Source organism: Pseudopodoces humilis, chromosome 7 (assembly GCF_049639895.1).
Source record: "Pseudopodoces humilis isolate 2021_Gansu_Grassland_sample_001 chromosome 7, ASM4963989v1, whole genome shotgun sequence".
In the NCBI taxonomy this organism is placed as follows: Eukaryota; Metazoa; Chordata; class Aves; order Passeriformes; family Paridae; genus Pseudopodoces; species Pseudopodoces humilis.
The window spans coordinates 4,867,976-4,893,958 of NC_142206.1; the positions used below are offsets into that span (position 1 = coordinate 4,867,976).

The window sequence follows — 25,983 nt, forward strand, 5'->3', positions numbered from 1 at the left end:
AAACATGGTGAACCCTTTGCTCCCTCCCTATCACCCAGGTGAAAAACAAGGATCAGCAGAGAGTGCCAATACTTGGTGATAGAGAGGCATGGGGTAAATTTGCACATAGGATAACAAACATGAATTTTGGGCTTGTTTCAGAGCAGGTCCTGATGGCTGCAACTGTTCAGAGCCCTGTCTGGCTGTTGGTGCCTGCTGGGGTCAGTTGGTACCAACCTGGACTTGCATTCTCACAAGGGCAGGACAGGTCTGGTTTCAGTTTTCCAATTCCAGATAAAATTGTCCAGATAAAATTGTCCATGAACTCTTTCATGGGGTACTGCTGCTGCTGAGAGCCCTGTGCTCCATGATGAAGGATGAAGGATGAAGTCTGGAATTCCTTCATCCCAGGTATTTCCAGGCTTTCAATGGGAATTGTCCTTGTGTTGGTGTCCCTGATTCCATGGAGGCATCTCTCAATGCTGAGCTGGTACAAAGACCCAAAGTGAATCAGCTTCAGAGAGTTTCCCTAACCAGGAGCTCCTTTCCAAACCGTTCCCACTGCCTGGAGAAGCAGGGCACACATAGTGAAGCCATTGATGACATTTGCCAGACATACAATCGCTGGAGCTTTTAATTACGAGGCCCAGCCCTTCTGAAACAGGACAAGCAAGTTGGATGCAAACAGCATTAAAAATTTAGAGGAACACATATTTTGAGGAGCTGGGTTTGGGTGGTGTTTACTCGACAAGTCTTTGTTCTCGAGCCATCACAGGGGTGTCTGCCGCCAGCCTGATTTAAAAGGCTGATCCCGAAAGGCAAGTCAGCCTTCCGGGATTTTCAAATTGGAGATACTGAGAGATAGGGTGTTATGGCCCCATGAATATATGATGTCCCTCTGGAGTGGCCTGGTGCTCCAGAGAAGGAGGGAGGCTGAGGACATGCACTTAGTTGGTTCCACACCTGGGAGCCACGTCAGGAACCGCCACCATACCATAGGGTGATTCTCTCCTGCCAAACCATTCCATGATTCTCCAGTTGCCTCTGGCCCACCCCCACCAGCACAGCCAGCTGCCAGGTGGGACAGCAGGGAAGGTGTAATAAGCTCCCCTGTGGTTTTCTTCCCTGCCCAGAGGCAAAGTTGCTGCCTCTGCAGAGCAGTTAAGAGATTTGCTGTGGGGCACAGCAGCTCACAGTAGCCCTGCCTTAACTTAGAATGTGGAGCTGGATAGGAAGCAGTGCCTTAAAACACCGTCCTGTCAACTCCCTGTTTGCATCCCGGGAAAATCAGCCCAGACCAGCAATCCTCCTGAAATACCCCAGTGATGCATTTCAGAGTCTAGGGATCCCCTGCAAAAAATCTTCTGGCTGCTGAGGCTCGCCAGGCTCCAGCACAGCTGACATTCCTACTGCATTTCCCTTGTGTTGGACTGATATCCCTTCTCCTGCCTGGTACGGCAGGCATTCCCTAAATCCTGCTTTTCCTAGGGCTGGCCGTGTTTTCACAATATCCTGCTTCTCCTAGGGCTGGCCCTATTTTCACACTGTTATCTCCTGGGATCCTGGCGAGGAGGATGACGGGGCACTGGGTGGGAGTGCCACACCGAGTATCGGTTCGTGTTCTCCCGCAGCAGGAGAGGTCGTGGTCCTGTCAAACCCGAGCTGCCGAAATCCCGACTGTCAGGCAGGGAGCTGCTCTCCCCCTGCCCGCCCGGCTCACCCGGCCGCATTCCTCCCGCAGGAACTCACCGGGGCGGCTCCTCCGTGCAGCGCCTGGACCCGGGCCAGACCCTGCGCTGGGCATGAGCCCCTCAGAGAAACCCACAGCAGCGGGGAACTCGGCAAATGTCAAGCTAAGGAGTTTGGGCTTCTCCCAGGCCGCTGTCCGGAGGGGGAAGCTTTTCCTTTTTTCTTTGCCTAGTGTCACAGTTACAGCTGTTTCCTCGCAGGGCCAGCGACACCGGGTCTCGCTTCACATGTACAAGGCAGGGGTTCGACACACAGCGTGGGCATGGTGGGGAGGCCTGCAGACACGTGCACTTCCATAAAACACTCTCAAAAGTCTCAGTTTTGGGACAGGAATGGCTAACCAGAAGGGTCCCACCTTGCCGTGGACACATCGGTTTGAGCCAGTTGGTATTTTCCCTGCCAAGGACACCTTCCACTATCCCAGGCTGTTCTGAGCCCTGTCTAACCTGGCCTTGAACAATTCCAGAGATGGGGCAGCCACAGCTTCCCTGTGCCGGAGCCTCAGCATCCTCACAGGGAAGAATTTGTTCCCAATAACCCATCTAAACCTACTGTCTTTCACGGAAGAGCTGGGGCAGAACAAGGAGCTTTATGGCCACATAAATCCAAAGAGCACAGTGCCACAGAGGGGGTACCCCAAAGGGGAGACTGCTCCGCACCCCTGATTGCTTTGGGGATTGTGAGAGAAAGGACGCTTTGCCTTCTCCATCTTCCAACACCTTTCTTTGCCGCAGACGTCGGGACAGAGAGCAGGCAGGGGCGATGCTGGAGGAAAACAAGCCGCGAGCCAGCGCCGAGGAGAGCCCTGGGCTGCACAAAAGGTGCCTTGTTCCCCCTATGAGGCGGTCGGGCAGCACGTCCCCTCCCTCACCGGCGATGGAAAACTGAGCTCCAAGCACTCCTTCACCTCCCCTCGCCACCTTCAACCTTCCCATTGGGTACAAAATGTTCTCTGGAGCGAGGAACCCAAAGTCTAACACGTCCTGGGCTCCTGGGCTCTTGGTCGCCTTGCCTGGGGAGGGGGCGAAGGCTGCAGCAGCCCCCGGCGCTCCCGGGGCCACCGGCTCCTGGTTATACAGTAACCTGTTGCTCCGGGTCCCAGCTCCACCTCTCGCTGCCTCCACATCCCTCCCCTCCTCTCTCCTCTGCCAAGGAACCTCTGTCACCTGCTCTCAGACACCCGGGGCGAGCGGCACCGGGAGGAAAGGGCAGCGGGGAGCCACGGCACGGACACCCCCACGCCGGGGTGCCGGGTGGGCTCTGCCTCCCACTCTCCTTCAGCGTTCGGGGCATCGGGCTCACAGCCTGTGCAGGGAGGACAGGGAGCTTGACTGCTGGAGAATGGCAGCAGGATTTAACTAGGAAAGCACAGAAAACTGGGAGAGAACTCACGGGAGCTGAGTGAACTGCGAGAGACGAGAGCGGCTTCTCAGCACCGGTGAGTTTCTCTTGCAAATCCTAAAACTTCATCCCCCTCCCCAACTTCTGTCCACTTCAAAAGTCTGTCTGACTCTGCTGTGTAGGGAGCGTGGCTGGAGAGGGGCTGTGACTGGGACAGTATCTATGTAGTTTAATGTTGTTTTAGTTAAAAAAGATGAAAAAACGTACTTTTCCCAGCATTGTGTTTTCTGAATTTGTTTCCCGTCCTGATGATTCCCCGCCGGGTGAGATCCAGTAGGTGGCACTTTCTTGGCAGCAAAACATCTATTTGGCACAGAACGAGCCATTTTTTCTGCTCCTAATGAAGTCTGGAGACGTGGTTTTGAGCAGCTGTTTGTTTGCAAACCTCGGGGTTTCCTCTTTTGGGGACGTGTAGAATTCCTGGCCGGATCCCGCGAGGCCCCTCAAAGAGCTGCTGCTCCCGGTGGGCGAGCTCTCCCCACCCCTCGCCCTGGCAGGATCCGCCACCCCATTTCAGCACGGAGGGAAGCTCGGAGCTGCCCTGTTCCCTCGCGTGACAGCTCTGCCTCCTGATGAGATTTCATCTACGTTAAGGAGTCACAGCATTCCCGTCCCCTTTCTCTTATTTTCCTGGAAAATGCTGGTGCAAACTCCACTGAGGACAAGGCTCAGGGACAAATGATGTGACCGACAAGGCTCAGGGACACATGATGTGACCGACATTATTTTCAAAGACTGGAAATAACTGTGACACAGCACAGTAGTAAAATCCGGTGATTTCCCTGCTGTAATTAGGGCAACAGGGAGTTAACACTTGTGTTGCTGGGCTGCTCCAAAAGCAGGGATCAGATCCATCGGTAGTTGCTCATCCAGGAGTGCCAGAACTTGCCTGGGATGGGCTCCAAAAAAAAAAAGGACTTTTTCTGAGGTAAAGAAGTGACAGCCAGAGGCTCAGCCCCCAGTTGATACAGCAGGGTTTCACCCACAGATGCCGCAGGCAACAGCGCATTCCTGGCTCCGTTCTGCTCCGTGATTGACTTTTCAGTTGATTAAGAAGGAAAATCAGTCCTTCACAGACAGAAAGGGCAGTCAGCAGTGCTGGATCAAGAAGCTTTTTAAAACAAGACTGGGAAGAGGGACTTGGGATCCACTGTGGGAAGGTGTCTGTGAGAGGCAAAGGTCGTTCGTTTGCCATGTTTAAAACCAAGGCTTGAACTGGTGTTTGGGACAGCACTGCAGCTCAGTTCTACCGTGGTCAGGCCCACGTTGTTCCATGGTTTCCACAGCTGAAGCCTTGGGAAGGAACTGGTGCTCTTCCAACTGTATCCCAGCCCTCCAGGTGGTCTAGAGCAGGATCTACTCCACTGTACTCAGCAGGGCAGGGTGGGTTTGTCATATAATCATGGAGCTTAGAGGAGCAGGGGATGTTTGTGGGCACCCGAGGAAAAGTTTAGCACCAGCATTGTTGAACTGTCTGTTGATGAAGTCCCGGGAAGGGAGCAGCTGTGAGTGACGCTGGAGAATGGCTGTGACGTGCACACACTGCCCACGTGGGGCCATGGAGCAGTTTGCCAAGACAAGCTTTGAGTCCTTGGCTTTCTGCCCCTCTGCCATCACCCCTGATGTCAGGGTGGGCACAAACACCATGAGAGACAAGGGCAGCCTGGATCCTTCTCTGCACCAGGAAGAAATGTCTTTGGAGCCACAGGATAAGTATTGCAGGAGCAGACAGAATATGCCCTCAGTGCCCACCTTTGCTGACTGCAAACCACTCACCATCAGGCAGACTCCCAAAGCCCAGCCCTGAGCCTGAAATAGCCCTGCAGATCATTGTTCCTGGGTCTCCATCTGTCCAACTCCCATGGTGTGATGGGTCAAGGGTAGGTAGGACTAGAAGATCTTGAAGGTCTCTTCCAACCATGATGATTCTTGTGAGGAATATTTCAGAGCAGATGCTTTCTGTGGTGATGTCACAGCAGCCACCATTTTGTCAGGCTGTGGCAAATTGTCATGGCTGCCTGCCTGGATTCATCTAAGGGCATGAAGAGACAGGGAAGGAAGGACAGGAGGAACCTTGGCCTGCTTGTTCTGCTCTGGTCACTCAACCAGGCTGTAGGTCCTGAGATGAGACCCTGCTGGGGCATGGCTGCAGAGCCAAACCTGCCAGAGGTTTATTGGCATCTGTCCCTGGGTGAGATGGCTTGGAATGTGCTGGAAAACAAAATGCTTTTTATAGGGTCACGGGATCATTCTGGAAAAGAAAGATTCAGAAGAGACACTAATGCACTGTAGGACTTGGGAGGTTTCAGTCCTTGTGGCAAAAAAGAAAGGAGTGAAAAAGGGAGAACAAATATGTTGGCTTGTGTGGGCTTGAGAAACATCCATATGAAATAAGTCCTGAGTGCGTGGGGGGACTCTTGGAGTATTATTCCCAGAGAGCTGAATCTGGGGTTTCTGCTTTGGAGCACTTTCTGTCACACTCTTGGCTTTCTTCCTTCCATGCCATGGTGTCTTCAAAGTGCTGGGTCAGGGCAGGTTTGTGGTTTTGAAGAAGACTCAATGGTTTGTCCTTGAACAGGGCTGATCAGGGCTCATGACTCCATTCCACAAGTGCAGTCAGCAATGCTGCCCTTCGCTCCCAGGTGGACAGGAATGCACAGCCTTTAGCCTGCGAGTTTGGTGCCATTGGCAATAAAACAATCACCCTTGGAAAATATTCGAGCCTAGCCTAGTGACCCCCAAGCAGAAGTGCCAAGTAAAGTCCACAGACTTCCTGGAGCGACAGGGATGACCTTCTGCACTCCGATAGAGCTTTACCAGCAGCTCAGAGTCTGCTTGGCATGGCAGCTCCCATGGAATGCCGGCAGATCCAGCAGCACTTGGCTCTGCCAGCACATCCTCCTGAACCACTTGTTTGGCCAATGCAGAGCAAGTGCCCAGAAAAATACCCACCTGCCTGCCCAGGAGGTATTCATGTTTCCCACTCCAAGGGAGGGAAAGGGTGGTACCTCCAGAAACCCTCCCTGCTCATCTGACCGCATTGTAGGAGACTCCTTGCACCATCAGAAATGGTGCCAAGCACTGCACAGCACCTGAGAGATGCAGGAGACAAGATCCAAGGAGACCCAGAAGGCCTGAGAGCACAGTTTGGTCTGGATCTCCACCTGCCCACAAGACTGTAGCAGGAGCACAGCAGAGCAGAAGGATTTTCATGGAGTGGGGAGGCTGTGAGCAGCATCTCTGCTTGCACTGTGTTTGAAATGTCAATCTCGGTGAAAAATATGCTGTCACCCATCCCTAAAATATTTAGGTATTAAGAGGGAAAGGTATCCTGAGGATTCAGGGAGAATCCAGGGAGAGCTGCTCCCACATGGACATGGCTGTCTCTGCACACAGGTGAGGGTTTGTCTTTTCCCAAGGCAGCAAGAGTTTTCCTTTCTCCTGGGCTGGCAACAGTACCACCTCCAAAACTGAAATGCACCAATGCTAGGGGGGTAACCAAAAAAGTCCTGTCATTTTACTTCCTGGCAATCCAGATAAATTAGGAAGAATTGCAGTTAAGAATGGAGGGAAGGGTGTGTAGCTGAGCTGGACCGGTTTGGAGATATTTCCCATTCACCTGAGCTGCAATTCCCCAAGAGAGCCCAGCCCTTGTTCCCATTCCCCAAGTGCTCCCAAGGGCGTTACTGCAACGTGCTCACTGCCACTGAGGATCTGCCAAGGAACAGAACAAAAGCTTCCAACCCCCGGAAGAAGTGGGGAATCACAGGCTCTGCCTGCTCAGCTGCCCTGGGACAGGGACTGAAGTGCCCAGACAAGCTGCTGGGGCCCTGATTTGGTTGGAAGCACCAAGTGAGGCCTGGGGGTGCCTGTTCCTGCAGGCACAGTGTGGTCAGGGGACCCTCACAAGGCAAGAAGCTGATGGCAGAGGTTGAGCTGCTCCAGCCTGTCTGGCATGGAGCTAGACCCTGCCTGGCATGCTCCATGACCTTACATCCATCCCTGCCTTCAGAGGAGGGTCCAAATCAACCCCTCTCACCAGCATCTCCCACAAAGGTTCTCCTTGCTCTGCTGAAACAGGCAAACACGTCTCACATGAGAGAAATCCTCATCTGCGGTGCCAGGGGCACATTCCCCAGTCCAGTCCACACTTGGGGTTTCACCTGTCAAGGCATTAGCCCACCTATTCACCTCTCCTTTCCCACTCCTTGGACACTGCCACAGCTTCTAGCAGCAATTTCAGCTGGAATGGAGGAGCTGAGCACCTCCATTCACCAATGGGTGATGGGATAGGAATTTTGCAACAGCCTTGGCTGTCGTGATGGACAGGTGTGGCACAAATGAACCCTTACAGCTCATGGGCCTCCAACCCAGCCTTGCCCCAGGTGAAGGCAGAACTTTCCACAGCTGGTGGAACAGGAACACTCCACATTTGTGGGCTGAGGTCTTTCAGCACTGCCTTGGAATGGGACAGCAAATTCTTCCCTATTTTTGGTTTCTGGCTGGGGCACTGACCCCCAAAAGCTTTCATAATTTGAATTTAAGTTCAATCCTTCCTTATTTCTTCCTTCTTTTTTCCTTCCTCTGTCTTATCAGTCTCAACCTTTCTAGATTTATATCCTACAGAAGTAAAGTGCAGCCCATCTGAACGGCAATAAACCAAAGTTCAGGCACCACAGTCAATTCAGAAAGTGAAATAGTGCTGTTGGTGGGATGACGATTAGGATCAGGCTGAGTCAACACCACCCTCCCACAGAGTGTTTACACCTAACTTCCCTGTCGCTCAAGATGGACAGAAGTGGGAATCATCTGGGAGCTGAGAATCTCTTCATGCCCTACAAGTGTTGGCTGCTGGAACTAGAGCTGACTCCTAAAATCATGGGTAGCTCCAGATTCCCTCACCAGCAAATACAAAGTGAATCCCAAATCTGACACACCTTACTGCTGTGGACATGCCAGAAGCTTGTTCTAGTCTGCCACTCATTCCTCATTGCCACCATCAGGACTCCCTTGGGTCAATCCTTGTCCCACCACTGCTGCCAGCCAGAACAGTGACTTGTGGACATAAACTTTTCCAAGTCCTCCGAACTCCTCCATGCCCTTATCACAAGGGTATGGAGAGACAGGAAAAGGAGGAATGGCCTTAAGATGAAGGAGGGTGGCTTTACATTAAACATGGGGAAGAAATTGTTCCCTGTGAGGGTGCTGAGGTCCTGGCACAGGTTGCCCAAAGAACCTGTGTCTGCCCCATCCTTGGAAGTGTTCAAGGCCAGACTGGACAGTGCTTGGAGCAATCTAGAATAGTGGAAGGGAGGGACAGGGCATGGTCCCTGTCCATGACAGGGAAATGGAACTTTTTTCCAACCCAAACCATCCAATTTATGATATTATGATAAGTCAGGCTTGAGGCTTTCCATGGTGACTCTATGGAGGAAAAGCAGTGACTTTGCTGTTGGTGCTGAGATAAACACAGAGGTGTCCATTTGTCTGAGCCTGAGACAATCCTTTCATCAGTAAATTCACTTCATAAAAACACCAGGGAAAGTAGAAGAGAGAAAGGTAATTGCACCCACAATATCCCTTAATAAATCATAGGCTGGAGCCTACTCTCATTCCTGACACTGCTGCCTCCTAATTATAGCTGTGTTCAGCTGAGGAGACAGAGGAGGAGAGCCTGGCTCTATGCAGAAGGGAGCACTAATTAAAACCACTTTTCTCTGGGAAGATATTAATGTCTTCCTTTGGGGCAGAAGCAAATGGCCTTGTCTGTGGCCATTCCTGCAGGTTAACCTGTAACTCTGACTTTCACACAGCCAGGCAGTTTGTCCTGTTTTCGGTACCTGGTGCTCTCAGCATTGCTTCTGGGCTGAGATACAGGACTTTCAAAGTCCTTGAAAAAGGAAGAGGAATAACATGTACCCAGGCAGCCTGTGCAGGTGTGGAGGTAAGGTTAGGTAGTAGGGGTGGCTCCTCAGTCCAGGTATCGACCACAAAAGGTTTTGCATGCTATCCCTTGATATGTGACACAGGCAGGATTTCTGAGATGGAGAAGGTATCCCAGACTTCACTCAAATCCTCTGATTTGAGTTATGTGGACTTCAACAGGTGTGATCCACTTCCCCATGAGAAGAATCCACACCCTCAGGCTGGTGGGGGAAGGAGCCTTGTACCACCGGGCACCTGCACACCAGCATCTTTGCCTGATCTCCTTATGGGTTTGGGAGCTGGTCATGCAGGCAGGCACATTCCTGATTCACCTCTTTTTCCAGCTCAGGAGAACAGAAACCCTGCCAGACTGCAGGAGGGGAGTGGCACATCTGAACCATGGAAATGACAGTTTGACCCACTGAGGTCAAAGGGCTGATTCTGTGATTCTATCTACTTATTCTATGTTTCCATGACTCCCAAAGAGAGTAAGTCAGGAATGTCCAGCTGCCCCTGCAGAGTTTCCAGAGCAGGGAACCCAGGTGGTGAAGGAAGACTGTAGTTCAGCATCCAGGTACATGCTCACTCCAACATGGCATTCAAGCCAGAGTCAAAACACAAGGAAAATATTGGGTTGAATTTTCCCCACCCCCCACCCCCCCCCTTCTTTATTTTTTCAACAGAAGGTGCAGAGCAGGAGTGTAAAAGTAGCATGAAAGGCTCTCAGGGATAACTTCAAGACTGTCAGGTTTGCTGCTGCTTGGAAAATAAGCTAATAAAATTTCAGTAGCTTAAGAAAAGACAGAAAAGATGTGCCTCTGAAGGAGAAGCTGCTGCACAGAGCGAGGCAAGAGCAGGTTCAACAGGATAAATTGAGAGCAAATGTACCAGAGCTGTGCTCATTGCTGGTCTGTGCCAGAACGAGCAGGTAACACCCAAGGTGTGGTTGAGCCATTGGCTGTCCGAGCAATCCCTTGACAAGGAAGCACCTCTTGCCAGTGCTGCATCTGCTCTGAGCTTAAAAATAAAACCAGAAACAGCCCCTGTAGCTGTGTCTTCAGCCCTGAAACTTCCAGTGCTCTTCAGCTTGGGAGAGGGACACTGAGGTGCTGCTCTCCTTGAGATCTGTGATACAGCCTGTGGCACAGAGACAGGGAACGAGGGAACAGCTGCTTCCTGCTGACAGAGCTGGGGGGCATCCCATGAAACCAGCAGCTGGTGAGTGCAGAGAAACAAAAGGAGGTGGCTGAGAACACCATGCAGAGCCAAGCATGGAACATCCTGCCACAGGCCATTCAGGATGTCCAAAGTTTACACAGCTTGGCCAAACGCAGCTGGAGAAATTCAGGGGTGGAAAAGGGTACCCAGGAGCTCTTCACTCCCACTGCTGGAGGCTGGGAAAATTTGCAGAGAGGCTTCCTGTGCTCCCATCCTCTTCCTGGCTTCTTGTCCAGGTATCTGTGAATGCTGCAGCTGTGTGTGCCCCCAACTTGCCACCAAGCAGAACTGAGGGCAGGTGATTTGAGAGGTGATGGACCACCCCTCATCCAGATAGCTGTGCCTGGCTCCTCTGAGCCAAGGGGAGGATGGAAGGGAGGAGAGGAGCTCTGGCCTCACTGACTGCTCAGTGGAAGTTGTACAGGTTTAGTCTCAGCCCAGGAAGGGAGGCCTGAAACCAGCCAAGCAGCCAAAGTCATGCCACAGCCATATGCGAACTAGACCAAACAGGTCCCAGAACATCTATCTGCTCCACACCTGGCACAAGCCTGGAGACACTTCTGCTCCCTGATCCCTTCTCCCTGCCTGCCAACACCTGATGAGCAGTCAGAGGTGAGAAGGACAATGTAAAGCAGGAGAAGGTTGTGGGGGAGATCTGGGCTGCCACCACCCTCAGCAGTCCCTGGTGTTTTCCCAGAGCTGCCTCCGACATGATCTGCCCTTCCCACGTGCCTGTGGCTGCCAGGATGCTGCTGACAGAGGCCATGCTCCACTCCAGCGCTGTGTGGGTGATGGGCACACAGGTTCTTCTCTTGGAATCCTGTCCTGACAACTCAAGTTAAAGGAGGATTTGTGTAGATCATGACATCCCTGAGCATCCATGAGCTCAGCTGTAGGCCCTTGGGGCAGGATTCAGGAACAGCTGGCTGGGGAGCACCAGGAACAGCCCTTTGTCCTTCTCAAACCACAGGTACTCCTGTGCTCTCAGGGCTGCCTGCCCCTCCCTTCAGAACGACCTTCCCAGAATACACCAGGTTCTCCAGTGTGCATGTTTAGGTACAGCTTTGCTTCTGCTAACCTTTCTTTGCTCCAGAGGGGACACCACACCATTTAAGGTGGCTCATTTAAGGATCAGACCCTAATGACAGTCAGGCCAGCAAGAAGAATTCAGTGTTTTTAAACCCCATGTCATGGTAAGCACAACCTGGCACCCCTTTGGCTGCAGGAGCACCCACATGGCCTGTGTTGGTCCCACTGCATGCCAACAGTTCCTGATCCTTACACACACACCTTGCCCACCTGTCATAAAAGGGCTTTCTTGCTCCTTTCCCCTCTCCTCTGAGGATTACAGGGTTATCCAGGCCAGGAGGCACCTCAGGAGGTCTCCAGTCCAACCTCAAGCAGGGTCAGCTCTGTAATCAGAACAGGCTGCACAGTTCACTCCTGCTGTTCTTGAAAATCTCCAAGAATGGGACGGCACAACCTCCCACAAATTGCTCCACAGTGCCATGGTTCCCACAGCAGAAACCCTGTCCTTCATGTGCCCTGCACAGCTTTAGCCTTTTGGGACTGGAAATCTCCATGCCAAAGACCCTGTGGGCACACAGGAGTGGCCAGGGAAGCCTTTCCTCTTTAAGGCACTGCAAGAAACTCTTCTTCCCCCTTCCCAGACTTGGAATCAGTCTGGTTCCTCCTAGCCCAGCTCAGATTCCCATCCCAGCCTCTGCATGGACCAATTGTGCTTTTTCCTCCTCGCCCTTGCAAGAGATTAATTTATTTTTTTTTTGTGGCAAGATTGTTAAAACATTTCTGCACCGCAAGATTAGAAACTGCCATTTGAATTATTTTGATAAACCCAGCCTCACACATCCTTCTATTCTATACAAAACAAAGGGCAAAGGGAATGGGGTTTATTTTGGTTTTGGAATGATCTCTCCTGGGACTGTTTTGGTTACTGGGTAACTGGATGTTCAAGCTGAAAAACCCTTCTGTGGTCTCATCCACAGCTTTACTGAAAGCCCAAACATTGGAAACCAACCTAGTGATTTCCTGTGACTGTACATCTTGTCTTCTGACCCCAGAAACAGAGCAGGGCATCCTTCAGCTGGGTGTGTTTTGAAGCAGAACATGTTTTGTACCATCAATGAATATTATCGTTCCTATAGGGATCTCTGTGAAATTCCAAAAATCTCAGCATTTTGCATGTAAAACAAATCAATGATGGACAGCAAAAGTCCTTTAACATGAACTGCCATTTCTGCCTTTCAGAGGTGAATGGGAAGGGATAAATCACCATTTTTCAATTTAAAATTTTATCTACCATGAAAATATATATGAAAATACCAACTAAAGAAGGAAAAAGCTGCATTAGACTACTACTAAAAGAGCTCAAGTGATGTTTTCAGACCAAAAGCTGACCTGAGCCCCACCATGTCTCCAGGAGCCACCACTGAGCTGGTTAAACTGGTGTCAGGCTGTTTTCCTGCAGTGACACTCAGAGCCAATTTCCCATGTGCCAAGTTTTAGCTCAAATGAATTGTTACAAATAGCCAAAAATACCCGGACAGGATATGAGTAGGAAGCACAAAATAGGATGGGAAGAGATAGCAATGAATGTTGTCATGATTAGCTTAAAAAGGCTGGAAAAGCTGTAAATGTCAAATGAGATTTTTAAGAGATGAATCTCCTCCCTTAAATCTTCTGCCTCACCCTCCCAGCAGAAAGCCCAGGATGAGTTTTACAGCAGGTAATGAACATTACTGATGCTTCCCAAGCCCCTTTTGCTTTGGGCAGAGATTTGGAACAGGAGCATAGTGGAATAACTCCTCACAGGTATAGGCAGAGGGAGATGGGCTGTGGCCCTCTCCCTTTCTTTGGGGAAAGATGGGATGCTGTGACCTTCCTACATTGGCAGAAAAGGATTTTTAGTTCAGATTGACCAATTACTTAGTGCAGATTTATTAATCCTCATTTAACCCCAGAGACTTTGAGCTGACATTTCTGGAGACAAACTGAAGCTAAACGTGGACCCAAAGTGGCTCTCAGCCTAATAACAGCTTTTCTCTGATAGAGAAAAAGTTCTTGGCACACCAACTGCCCTGTTACATGCCTGAATTTCTGCCAGGGAAGTGAATCAGCATTTCAGGGAGTGACCAAAAATGCCCTTCCTTTAGGAGGAGGTGGTGGAAAGGTTCCTTGGATCTCAGCAGCTCTGTCTTGCTCATGAACCAGTCAGCACAGGGGAGTGCACTGACAAACAAGACTCCCTCTTGCTCCTCCTGAGGGGATGAGGAACCAGGCATACCCCCCAGCTTTGCTTGGTGCATTTCAGCCCAATTTGGGGTGGCAGTAGCCAGACAAGGATGGTCAGGTGTATCAGGCTCTGCCTGGAGCTAAAGGTTGGGAATTACTTTGGAAAATTAATTTGCCTGCTAAATGCATCTGTTAGGCTTTACAGCTGTCCTGTTAGGAATAAGGAAGCAGGATTGCTGAGGCTGGCTCATAGGGATTACACAGGATTGATGTGAGGAGGGCACTGTGTACTTACACATTACAGCAATCATTTAATGGAAAATTAAGACACTTGAGCGATTAGCTCAAACAGCAAGGTCAACCTGTCCCCTACCTATACACCCACACCTAGTGAGAAATGATTGATTCCCACCAGACAAACCAGGATCACCCAGGGGATATCAGCATGGTCCCTGCTGGACCACACAGCTTTCAACCTTCTGGAAGAAGCAGTTTTGTTGTGGGTGCTTTGCATAAACAGAGCACCTCCTTCCAGCACGGATGTGACAGTCCTGAGCTTTGTTCCTGGAAATCCCACCGTGACAAACAACACTCGCTGTGTTTCTCTCCATCAGAGCTGTGACATTACTGTGGGAAGTCCCAGCTTTAGCCCATCCTCACAGATTCTGGGATGGTTTGGGTTGGAAGTGACCTTAATGCCCATCCAGTTCCACCCCCTACCATGGGCAGGAACTGGATTAGACCAGATTGCTCCAAGCCCTGTCCAACCTGGCCTTGGACACTTCTAGGGATGGGCAGCCTGCAACCCCTACCAGTGCTAGCCTTTCACAGAGTCTCCCACTTGTTCCACAGATGCCTTCAAGCTTGGAAAAGTTAGAGAAATATTCCAGCTCTACAGGAGGTGCACGTGAGGAGCAGCTCTGAGAGCTGGTGCCTGCAGCCAGGGACATGAGCACACAGCCAGTTTCAGGATTTTGGTGTTTTGCCTGAACACAGAGGCAATTCAAGGCCCTCCTCCAAGCTGGGCTCAGCCGTTATCCATCCTGCTCTGGAATATGACACACACAGGCAGAGTCACTCCCTATTTTTACTGGCTGATCTGAGTCCTGATTTTTACACAGAGCAAAGAAAAAGCTTCCCTTTCATCTACAGTGTGAAATCCTTCCCATGTCTAAAAATCACAGCTTTAAACCCCTTGCTGCTGGTGATCCAGTGCCCAGAGTACAGCACCAGGCTGGGAAAAAGGGATAATTTTGGTGGGTTGTGGGGTGAATAAGGATGCAGGGCAGAGAAACCTTCAGCATGACAACTACCAGCACTTTCTTCAGCAAACTTTTTGGACACCAGACATGCTACACCCACAGGTCCTGGCAGCACTGGAGCCTTCCAGCCTTTACCTTACATCCTTCCCAGACAGTCCCATGGCCAGCTCCAGTCTCCCACAGCTCCTTGGCTCCCACCTCCCAGGAGCTGGGTGGTGCTAGGGACAGGATTAGCTCACAGAAGGTGTGGGCACAAAACAAAAACAGGACAGAGGGGAAAAAGCTACAAAATTCCTCACAAAACTCCTCTCTTCCCAGGAAGCCGAGGGAACGCATCATGCTGGTTTTTCTTCCTGGGGAGTACAAGTGACTCACATGACACTTTCTCCCAGTCAGGCAGTTTTGAACTGAGGTCTTTTAATTTAAACCATTTAATGAGGTTTTATGTAAGGAATGCTCATTCATCTCCCTCCATCTTTCCAAAAGGATCCATTAATATTTAATGTGCTGTTTCTGGGCCTGTCTCTCCAGCTTTCTAAGCTGCAGCCCAAGCATGGATTATGCTCACCTTGGAACCCCTGGCAAGATATATGGCAAGCCCAAACCTGCTTCCCATTTTCCTTCCACCCAGCTCCTGCAGAATTCCTCCAACAGAGAGGAAAGGTGTAAATCCAGGAGCTGTGATGCAGCACCAGGACTCTACAAACAAGTCTTTCCGAGGGGTAGTGTAACCAGCTTCCAGTTTGTTCCCGAGATCCTGGAGACTGTGGCTATTTGTGCATTTTCCCTGTGTATTTATAGGCAGAGCACTGTCCAGACTTGCTTTTGGTTGTAGTTCTGGGAGGAAGGTTTTACTTTCTGGCAGGAACATAAAAGCTCCTCATTTTTGATTCAGATCTTTCCTTTCCTGCTCCAACCTGTGGGCATCAAGGGCCTCTGGTGCCACTGGACTCCAGATTGGGACCTAAAATAAGGTCTGTTTGCAGATCACCATGGACACATTGTCTCTGTAGGTAGTTCATGAATATCTCATCAAGAATCTGTAAATATTGGTGCTTTTGCTCTGTAGTGTCAGTTTGTTTTTCTGAGCTCCCAAGGCTCAATTTCAGCCCCTTGGAGACCAACAGTAAATCCAGATGGGATTCAAAGCGGGGGGTCAGGATCCACCAAAACTGATATGGGGGTGGCTGTAGGACTGAGATGTGTCAGCCCAAATGAGCTGCTGCCACTTCTGCCGTGGAGGCTGAAGAACACTTGGTTCCTCTCTGCCCAGACCTGTTGGGCTGGGTTATATTTATCCAGGTGCTTGTCTTCTGGAGAATCTCCACAATGTGAACAATTTGATGTGCAGAGCAGGGAGTGTTTCCTTCAGGCACCTGGCAGGTTGTACGTGGGGACTGCCTCTGCAGGAATGTGGCACGAGCCTCACACACCCTGGAGCTCCACACACACGCTCCCCCCTTCCATAGGCTAATGTCTTTCCAAAGGGATCCATGATCCCGAGTGGCTCCATCATTGTAAAGGTAACTTGAAAGGATGGAAGAAGGAAAAAAGCAGAGGAATTGCTACTTTCCCAAACTTGGGGTGCTGTAAAGGCATCTCAAACAACACAGATAACAATGGGGACTCCTGTGGCCACCAGGCTCCCCAGACAGTGTCCTCTAGATGTGTTCTTCTTTCCAAAGCAGGAATCACCCCCATTTAAATAGAGTGGTGAAGTTCTGACTTGGTCCTGCTGAACAACCAGGGCCTGATTTTGCAAAAGCAGGGTTTGGAAATTTTGGATGGGACAAGATCCTGGCTTGCTTCTCCAAGGAGAAACAACTTGTTCCTCTGTTTGGCTGTCAGCCTCTCTGCTCTGGATTTGCATTTCCTGATGCTTTCTGACTAACCCAAAGATTATTTTTATTTATGAGTGCATGTTCCTGGCAGGGACTCTGAGTTTCTTCTGGTGAGCCCTGAAGCCATCTTTACGGGCAGGTTCAGAAAAGCAACTAAAAGCAGGAGGAGAGTGGTTCCAGGAGGCTGGACCAGCAGACCAGAGACCCATGTGAAGTCCTCAAGTCAACCACAGGCTCCTGGGGTCCCTCTCACAACCAGTTTGAGAGACCTAAACCAGTTTCTGTGAATTTAGGACTCTTGGTGTCATGAGGAGCCGTGAGCATACATATCCCAGCGCCTCACTAATGCCCAAAAGCAGTTTTGTTAGTGGATTGATGTGGGATTGTGGCCTTCCCTACCTGCCAGCTCCTTCCATACCATCAGAGAGGATAGGATGGATTGTGGAAACTGGTAGGACACTCCCAGGGGCTGAGGGAGCTGTCTGGAGCAGGAGCAGTGCAGGACACATGCACCACGGTGCCTGTGCTCCCTTTGCTCTCCTGTGAGTCCAAGAAGCCCAAGCTTTACACCACAACCCATCAAACAGCTTTCTCCAGCATGACATTCCTGTAGGAAAACACCCAGCAGCCCTAACAAACAGTGCTTTGTGGGCCTGGGAAGTCTAAGAGATAACATCGTGTGGTGGCCAGCTCATGTTTCTCCCTGACGCTTTATGTTACTCCCAAGGCTGCTGCCAATCCAGCATTTCTGCCTGGCCCATCCCCCTGGCACGGGATACACACACAGACAGCAGGGTTGCATTGGACCCCTCACCCCAGGCAGGATCCTAGGGAGTGTTTCCATCTCAGAGATCTCACCAGTGCCCAAGCCCCATCACCTCCTTTCAGCATGGCTGATGGAGTTCTGGAGATCTGGAAGTCCTGTTGCCCCAGGCAGATTTCAGTGGGATGACTGATGAAAACAGACAAGGTTTGTTAGAACCAGGTTAGAACATGCTTGGAAAAACTTTCTCTTACTCCTAGGTCACTTAGCTTAAGGTTTTTGGGGGTTTTGCCATGTTTCTCTACTGTTCCAGCAAAAACTGTTGTGTTTGGATGAGCATAAGTCCCTGCTGCTACAATCACATCCTAATATTCTCTGATACCAACAAACCCAGTCTCAGTCTTAAAGGTCTTAGATCCATGAAGAGAAAAACCTACAAACACCAGATACTGCTGTTATTAACAGTGATGATAATAATAATAGCCCTAAAAACCCCACTAGTATTTCACATTTGCACATTGTCCAATCTTTACCCAAATCCAGAATTTTTCATGTCCTTTCCACACACTATAAGAAGTCTGACCACAGCAGATAAGGGAGAACCTAATAAAAATAAAGTACAACAATAGCAGTGATCAGCCCAGAGAGGAGAAAGAGATATTACTTTTTCCCTTCACAAAGCACTTCTCCACCCTTGGAGAAGAGGGACCAATGTCACAGCTCCCTCATCAAAGAGACTCAGAGAAAGCCAAAACAATGCATGGCCAGCTTCCATTTTCTATAAAAGTACAGAAATGTGGTGCAGACAATGCCAGGCTCCTGTCACGGCTCCATGTGTCTTTGGGAGGATATTTGACCTCCAAGGATAAGAGTGGCCGGAAAGTCAGGGAGTGGGATTTCCTGTGCTTTAAAGTACAACATGTCTTCACCCACCTTGATGGCTTTCAGCACTGATTTGTGCTGGCCTCCCTCAGTCCCCTTGGGACCTCCTGGCCTGGGCCAGATCAAGGTGCCAGGCTTTAGCCATGCAGTTTAGCTTCCTTGCTCCAGCAGCAGCAGCAGAATGAATTTGAGCCTGGCTTAGCTCCTGGAGTCTGTATCTCGTTCCACACCATGCTCATGTGCAAGGCTCAGCTTTTGAGTGACCCATGCAGAGACACTGCCCTGCACCAGCAAAAGGCGGGATGATGGTCTTGAAATTGGCTTTGATTAGGCTGAGTCCAAGGTGCCACCTGCACAGGCACACATTGCATGGTGATGCTTGCATCTTGCCTCCCTTCCTATGCTCCTCTGGCTGGAGGAGGAGGCAGCAGCCACGCCTGCTGGTAGATAAGGGGCAGATCAGAACCCTCTAATCAGTGCAGGGAGAAGACAACATCTGGCTGAGGCTGCAGGCTGTGGGAGCTCTGAAGGATGCTCCAAGGAGAGAGAGAACCTAGAGGAAGCCCGCCCACAGCTTCATCTCTCATGTCTTTGGTTCTATCCACATTTCAGGCGATGTGCTCTTAGCCCTCCTTCACCTTTCACAAGCCCAGTTGCCTCTTGATTTAGCAGATTCATTAGAAAGTCTCCAACCCCTTAGGAATGTGCCCTTCCCCCTTGCAGTCTTCCAGTTCAAATTCAATTAATATCCGGCAATTAACGCTGAATTAAAAGCTTTGGCATGAGGCTCCATCCTGGTTTCACTTGGCCAGCACCACACCACGCCCTCACTGTGACCAACACAAGGCCGAGCACAGCCATGACCTGAAAGCAACGGAGAGAGCCAAGCTAAGGGCAAATAGGAAAATAGCAGGAATAAACAAAGAAAAGGGAGCCCAGCATGATAAGGACCTGCTGACTTGGCAGGTGTATGCACTGCTTCCAGTTTCACAGCCTCTTTGGGACACAGGCACCCTGGAAGAGAGGACAGCCTTCCAGGTTAGCTTATCATTTGGGGAGCCCAGCTGACCCCATCAGTACTTCATTAACCACCATGAGATGAAGAATTCAGAGCTGGTCCTGCTTCACCCACGAAGCCAGACTCCTCTGCCACTGCCATGGAGTCTGCAGCTCTGGCAGCCACCTTCAGTTGCACCAGATGAGCTCCTCACAGAGCCAATCCCAGAGGTTTATTTTTTGGACACAATTTAGGAAGGAGAAATAAAAAACAGGGTGACATTAGCTGGATGCCTGGTTCCTCCTGGTGATCATCCTGGTGATGCCTGATTCCTCCTAAAACAGCTGGGGCTGGGGACCAGGTCTGAGCTCCATGGGCCAAACCTGGTGACACATTCCTGCTGGAGTAACCTGGATTTCAGTACATTATGACATGGACCTGGGGCTGTAAGAGAAAGGAAGCTAGAAATATGCAGAAACACATATAGAACTAATATGCAGAAACACTCCCAGCTATCTTCAGCTGTGGGACACAAAGTGATTGGATGGTGCAGAGTAAACAGAGCAGAGTGGAGGTTTTAAAGAGCCCAAGTTCTCTTTCCCAGGTATCTTATGCTAATGCACAAAGAGATCCAGGAGATAGGAACAGTTTGAGGACTGTAAAAGGAAACCAGCAGACAGCTATTAACAGAGGAAAAATTCACAGGTACCCAAGCTTGGGCACAGGGATGGGTTTTATTACACTCAGAGGGGTTGGCAGACCACCAAGTTTCTATTCTAATGTAGATATGAATTTATACCTCTTATAGGCATGCATAGGGATTTCAGTATCAACCACAAGAGAGACAAGAAACAAGGGGGAGCTTAACATAGTAGCTACTAAAATGCTCTTAAGAGTCCTTTCTAGAAATGTCTCTGAGCTGGGTGTGTTACTGTGACAGAAAACAGGCTGAAAGTTGTACAGCTGAGCCCAAAACATGCTGGGTTCCTCCATGCAGCCAAGTACTTCACCAGCATCCCCATAAATGCATCCCTCTGACATCCTACTGACAGTTCTGATAAGATCAGTGAGAAAACTGTCTCTGCCCTCACCTCAGGGTGAAACACACAGAGAAAAATACCACAAGTGTTTCTTCCAACACGAGGAATAAATATGGATACGTAAGGAATCTAGGGCAGCCCTGCTGATGATACAACAAGCCCTGCAGCAGATAGTCAGCCTCCAGAGGGGAAATCCCAGGCGTCAAGGATGACTCCAAAGTATTCCCTGGGGATTACACACACTTTAGCCTAGATTCAGTGAAGACAAACCCTTGGAGGAAGCTCCACTGCCTGCCCATGGCTGTCATGGCAGCCCTTGGCACATGCCAAGCACACTCAGCAGTTCCCTTACAGGAAGTCCCACTGAGGACACTGAGGAATTTCTTCCTTTAGGCCAGCAATAAGTATTTCAAAGCCAAACCTTTGAATTCTGGCAACCATATCATGGGATAAGCAGGGTCTGACGCAGGCACAGAAGTGCTCCTGAATTTTACAAGAGACTTAAAAAAAATTTAGGACTTTGCTTTGGCTTCCCATCAGCTTACACACGGAGCAGAGCTGAAGAGCTTGGATACCAAAACAAAACATTCCTTGAGATCTTATTAGATCTTTTTTTCAGGTTTTGTTTCTTTTCCCTTGCAGTTCTGCTGTCAGAACAGTGCCTGGATCTCTCTCACATCTTCTCCCACATTCTAATTCACATTGGAAAGAAGACAAAAATAACCTATGTTGATCCTGTCTGCTTTTCACTAACCATTCACCTCAGTATATTTTCCTTCATCCTTGAGCTGCTAGTGGAACAACATTCAGTTATCCCATTTTTCTTTATGTGGACAATCCCCTTGTAAAGATACTTTAACAGCTGGTGTAGAGCTTAAAATTACCACATAACAAAAGCTAGTGGCACTCTAGGCATGAAAAATTACTTGGGACACACAGCCATGAGCACATGGGCACAGGGATCCAGGACAGACCATGGAGGCAAAGGCCACCTCAGTCCCTGTTTAACCTTAGGCACGACAGTGCTGCTAGAAAAAGATGTGCTGGAATGTCACAAAGTTGGGGTGTGCCTGGAATGGAAGAGCAAGAGGGAGAGGTGGAAGTAGATTTTGAAAAAGCATTGTGGGATGTGTCACCTTCAGCCTAGGTCAGAGCAGTGAGAGGTGACTGAGAGCAGAGAGGAAACACCCTTGTACTCACCTGACTGCTCCATCTTCTTGGAGACCCCAGCTTGGAGGCAGGGAGGGCAGGTTGCACATGGATAAATCACCTGAGAGCCTGTTCCATAACCACTGACCCTGTCTCTTGTGCTTCTGCTGCAGTTGCCTGGCCTGTGAAGCAACATGAGTCACAAGGGATCCCTCAGCAGCAACCCCAGCTCATCAAAGTAAGGACCTTCCTGCACCACTCCTTCCTACCGTTCAGGGGATACTCCAAGCAGTCCCACTCATCCCCAAAGTCCCTGATGTTTGTTTCACCCTTCCTGGGCACCTCATAAGCTGGCACTGCCTCACACATCACCTGCCCTGTGCACTGGGGTTTGATAGTGGCACATTAGGTGGAGAGAGCAGAGGGACACCAGGAGCCTCTCCACCTGCAGCCTCAGGCTACAGCAGCCCATGGCAACTTCCTAATGGAGCCAGAGCCACCAGCTCTCTCCCTCCTTCCTGCTCCGGGTATGAGCACCTGAACCACTGCCTGCCCTCAGGGGAACACAGTGACAGAGCATAAAGCAGCCCCTGGGCACCCATGGGCTCACTGCTCTGTGCAGGACAGCCCGACCACAGCGCCTCAGATCCTGCTTGGATCTTCCCCTGCCAGAGAAAACACTGTTAACTCCTGGGTGCTCATTCCTACCCACAACCCAGGCACAGGGGGTGGCCCTACCTGTGGCACTTAAAACTCAGCTGTTTACACACAATTCCACCCTCCCACATTCTTACATGGGATATGTTCTATATCCAAGCACTGCCTTCAAGGGCTACATCTCCAACATGTCTGCTGGGGAAGGATCGTCACCTTGGCTCTTGCACTGCCTCAGGTTCAGGTGGGCTCAGGAATAACATGGAGGGGGTCTCCCTGTAACAACCCCACTTATGGCACACTGGGAACCACTGTCCTTAACCCAGCCTCTGGGTTTCCTGTCCTTCCAGGGGACATTGTGAAGGTAACTCTAGTGGGGACAGGCCTGGCTGGGCTGCTCCGTGTCCTGTTTCCACTGCTGGGTTCAGTGACATGTGCCTGTGGTGTGGATAACGGGTAGGGTTGCACAGGGAGCCATCAGCACAGCCCACAAGGAAATGCTTTGCACAGAGGGGAAGGGCTGGTCCCTCTGGGCAACTGCAGAGCTGCTGTGTGAAAACTGATGTTAAAAATATTTGGGAGATGATGGTTGATTTGCACTTTCTTTCTTTTCCAGTGGCAGCATGGGCAAAGCCGAGGGAGTCTCCAAGCTGAGTGCAAAGGACCTGTACGGTGAGTCGTGCCTGCAAACATATCCGAAGTTTCCCATGGCAAAGGCACCTCTGGAAAGCTGGATGTGGATGTTAGGGAGCTTTAGGCTGGAACTCAGTCAAAGCCACATGAATCCAGAGTTCCGTACACAACAGGCTGGCCTGACCTGGCAGCAAAAACACACCTCACATCTGTGCCAACACCTTCCATGCTGGGGACAGTTGGGATTTTGTGGGAACAGAATGTTGTTTCCCCTACCCAGATCCTCCCTAGGCTGTTAGCAAGATCACCTGATAAAGGGCCTCACAAAAGAAAAACTGTCCTCAGCAGGTTAATGATTATACTCTTCTAACTACTCAGTGAACCATGAAAACTCTGTGCCCTTTGGCTCTCTGGAAGTGCAGGGAATGGGCAGGATGGGTGTTTGTGCACAGTCCGAGAGGCAGCTTGTTTGGGTTGAGCACATTTAGGTATCAATACCAGTTATTCCTGATCTTAGCAGACCCAAGTACCCCAGGTGAAAATGTGGCCTCTGGGGTGGGCAGAGCAAGCATAAGTCATGTGAGAAATCACCTCCCTCAGTTATTTCCTGGGTAAGAAGTTGGGGGTTGTCTGGTGTAACAGAAGCAGCTTTTGGGGAGTCCGAGCCTGCCAGCTCTCCCACCTGAGAGCTGTAGATTTACCTGGTTGATATTTTATTGGGAAGGCACAGGCTGTGTGTCCTTCTCCTTGAAGATCTTCTATTTGATCAGTCCTTGGCAGCTGCCAAGGTGGTTTATTCGTCCCTGGGAAGTGACTCTGTTTGCCCAAGTATTTTGGCTGGAGGTTTATCCATGTGGAGCAGTGTCCAGAGAGACCAACCTCACCTGGGGAGAAGTGGGATAGCAGGGGTTGTACTTAGTGCTAAACAAGGCCATTGTTCATGTCAATTACCTTCCAATAAATGAAACATGAGGGTAATGGCAGAGCAGAAATTTGGGCTGTCTGTGGCCTGGAAGCTGCAGGGTGGGCAGGTGCCAAGGAGAGGTTTGAACTGTGTCAGTCACTCCTGGAGATGTAAGGACACATGATAAAGAAGCAGGAGGATGAGGTGTGGAAATGTTGGGTGCATACAGGGCTGCTAATGCAGATAAACTCCTGCCTCCAAGGCAGTGCACATTCCTTTGGCTGTGCACTGACACTGCAGCACATCAGGGCCAGAAGGGCTGTAGTTGCCAGGTAAACAGCCCTACAGAGATGTGTAAAAATGAACTTGGGAGCTCACAACGGTATTAAAGCCAAGCAGATTTGTAGGCTGGCACCCATGGGTGCAGGCAGCCCAGGGTTCCAGCCATCAGAACTCCAGAGGAGGATCTAATGGTGCTATGGCATAGGGAGCACCCCTCAATCCTGTGCCACAAAAGCCAGTGCAGGGAAAGGCCGACAGACTGCCTCAGAAACAAACACAGCTCTCAAATAAGCACTTTTCAACACTGGATTTCATCTTCTGCATTTTCCTGTATGAACACACCTCAAAAGCAAATTCACCAGGGCTTAGACCTCTCTGACCAAATTCCAGCAAACCTGAAATGAAGATTGTATGTTCCTGGGCCAAATCCTCAGGAGGAGTAAAGCAGCTACCTGCTATTTCCCTGCCAGTGCTGAAATGCAGAACAAGCTCTGTAGGCATTCCCTGCACAAATCAGTGCCTCTTGGCCAGCCCAGCTCCTGGCATGAGCACATCCAGAGGGATTTTGCTTGGCAGCACTTGAAACCCACCCACTAATTCAGCAAAGGACATTCAGCATGGGTAAACCAATATTTAAATGTCTTGGCCCCTTTCCCACTTGGATCCTCCCTCCCCCAGCATTAATTTCTGCTGTGAGCTGGCACATTTGGGGGTAGAGGGCAAGCAAGAACTAAAATTCCAGGGAGAATTAAGTTTCATAATGAAACAAATCACACCAAGCCGAGCTGGCCTTGATTATGTGATTACAACACTGCTGAGGGACATTTGGAACTGACAAGACTTTTCACATTTCCATTTTCCTCCAGTGCAATCAGGCTGGACCCTCAGCCTGTGTACACTGCCAGACCTCCAAGAAGCGAGTGCAGTGACTCCCAAATTCCCATCACACAGGCATCCACTCATTAAAAGCTCACTGGGTTATGACGGCTCCAATGCACACAGGTGTCTAAATATTATTTCTAGGTGAACAAGGCCTTGGGTTTAGCTTTCTAAAGATGCTTTTTCTACAGAAATACTGGCCTAACATGACAGGGGTGCCAACTGTGAGTACGTAAGTGCTACCTGAGGGCCAAGGTGTCCCCAGTATCAACAGGGACTTACTGGGAATATTAAACCCACCTCAGGGGGGACCCTGAAGAGGGATATTTAAAATTGTCATGGTGAGGCTGGAACACAGCAGCAGCTTCAGGCTGTGCACAGAAGGCACCTGGATGGTGAAGGTGGAGTTTCACTCTGGTGGGGCTCCAGGGCATAGTGTCAAGCTCCTCACAGGACACACGGCTGTTGATGGATGGGGAAGGCTCTGGTGTCACACTTGGCCTGCTGAAATTGCTTTGATCACCAAATATATTGCCTTCCACTGTGTATTCTCCACGGTGGTGAGCACAGAGGGATGTGGAGAGATGAACAAAGGGAATTCTACAATGAAACTGGCTTAAAACCCCAAGATACACTCCCCTGGCTCTGTCCCTACCAGAGTTTTATAGGCTTTCCAGCTGCTCTGCCATCCTCAGTGGAGTTTCCTGGCTGTCATGGGAGCAGGACACTCATCTTTTCCTCCTCGCTTAGTACCACAGCACCACATTCATTCAGCTCCACATTCTGGAGGGGTATGTGGCTGCATGGAGCAGTCCTCCCTCAGCTGGCAGCAGGGAACGGCTGGCCCCCTCTCAGGTTGCCACCTCTCTCCCCACACAGCCACCAGCTGAATAAATGTTAATGCACACCATAAATAAATTAGGCTGCTTCTCTGCTTACGGGCGTCTGTTCCGAGCCCAGATGAAAGCCTGTGGGGGGAAACCAGGCTCCAACAGAACCCATGGGAAGGACTGGGCAGGAAGCATTTCTGCACAGCACTTCCCACAGCAGGAAAGCTGCTGCCACCCCTTTCTGGGGTGACTCCATGTGGGCTTCTGCAGGTGTTCCCCTCAGCTGCTTCCCGAGCTGGCAAACAGCACTGGCTGGCTCTCCTGATGGATTAGGCAGTGTAGC

At 50.3% G+C, this 25,983-nt stretch overlaps 1 protein-coding gene across 2 annotated transcripts in view; it reads left to right on the forward strand.

Annotated features, from left to right (window-relative positions):
- The first annotated feature begins 2,875 nt into the window (after positions 1-2,875).
- Positions 2,876-25,983, forward strand: part of LOC102105571 (EPS8 signaling adaptor L2) — a 49,019-nt gene continuing 25,911 nt past the window's right edge. Inside the window, exons 1-3 of one of the 2 annotated variants that reach the window (XM_005529071.3) lie at positions 2,876-3,166; positions 21,632-21,696; positions 22,729-22,784. In XM_005529071.3, coding sequence (XP_005529128.1) covers positions 21,653-21,696; positions 22,729-22,784 — 100 coding nt within the window. In that variant the 5' untranslated portion in view covers positions 2,876-3,166; positions 21,632-21,652. The remainder of the gene's footprint in view (positions 3,167-21,631; positions 21,697-22,728; positions 22,785-25,983) is intronic. The other variant, XM_014257823.2, reaches the window with a different exon arrangement.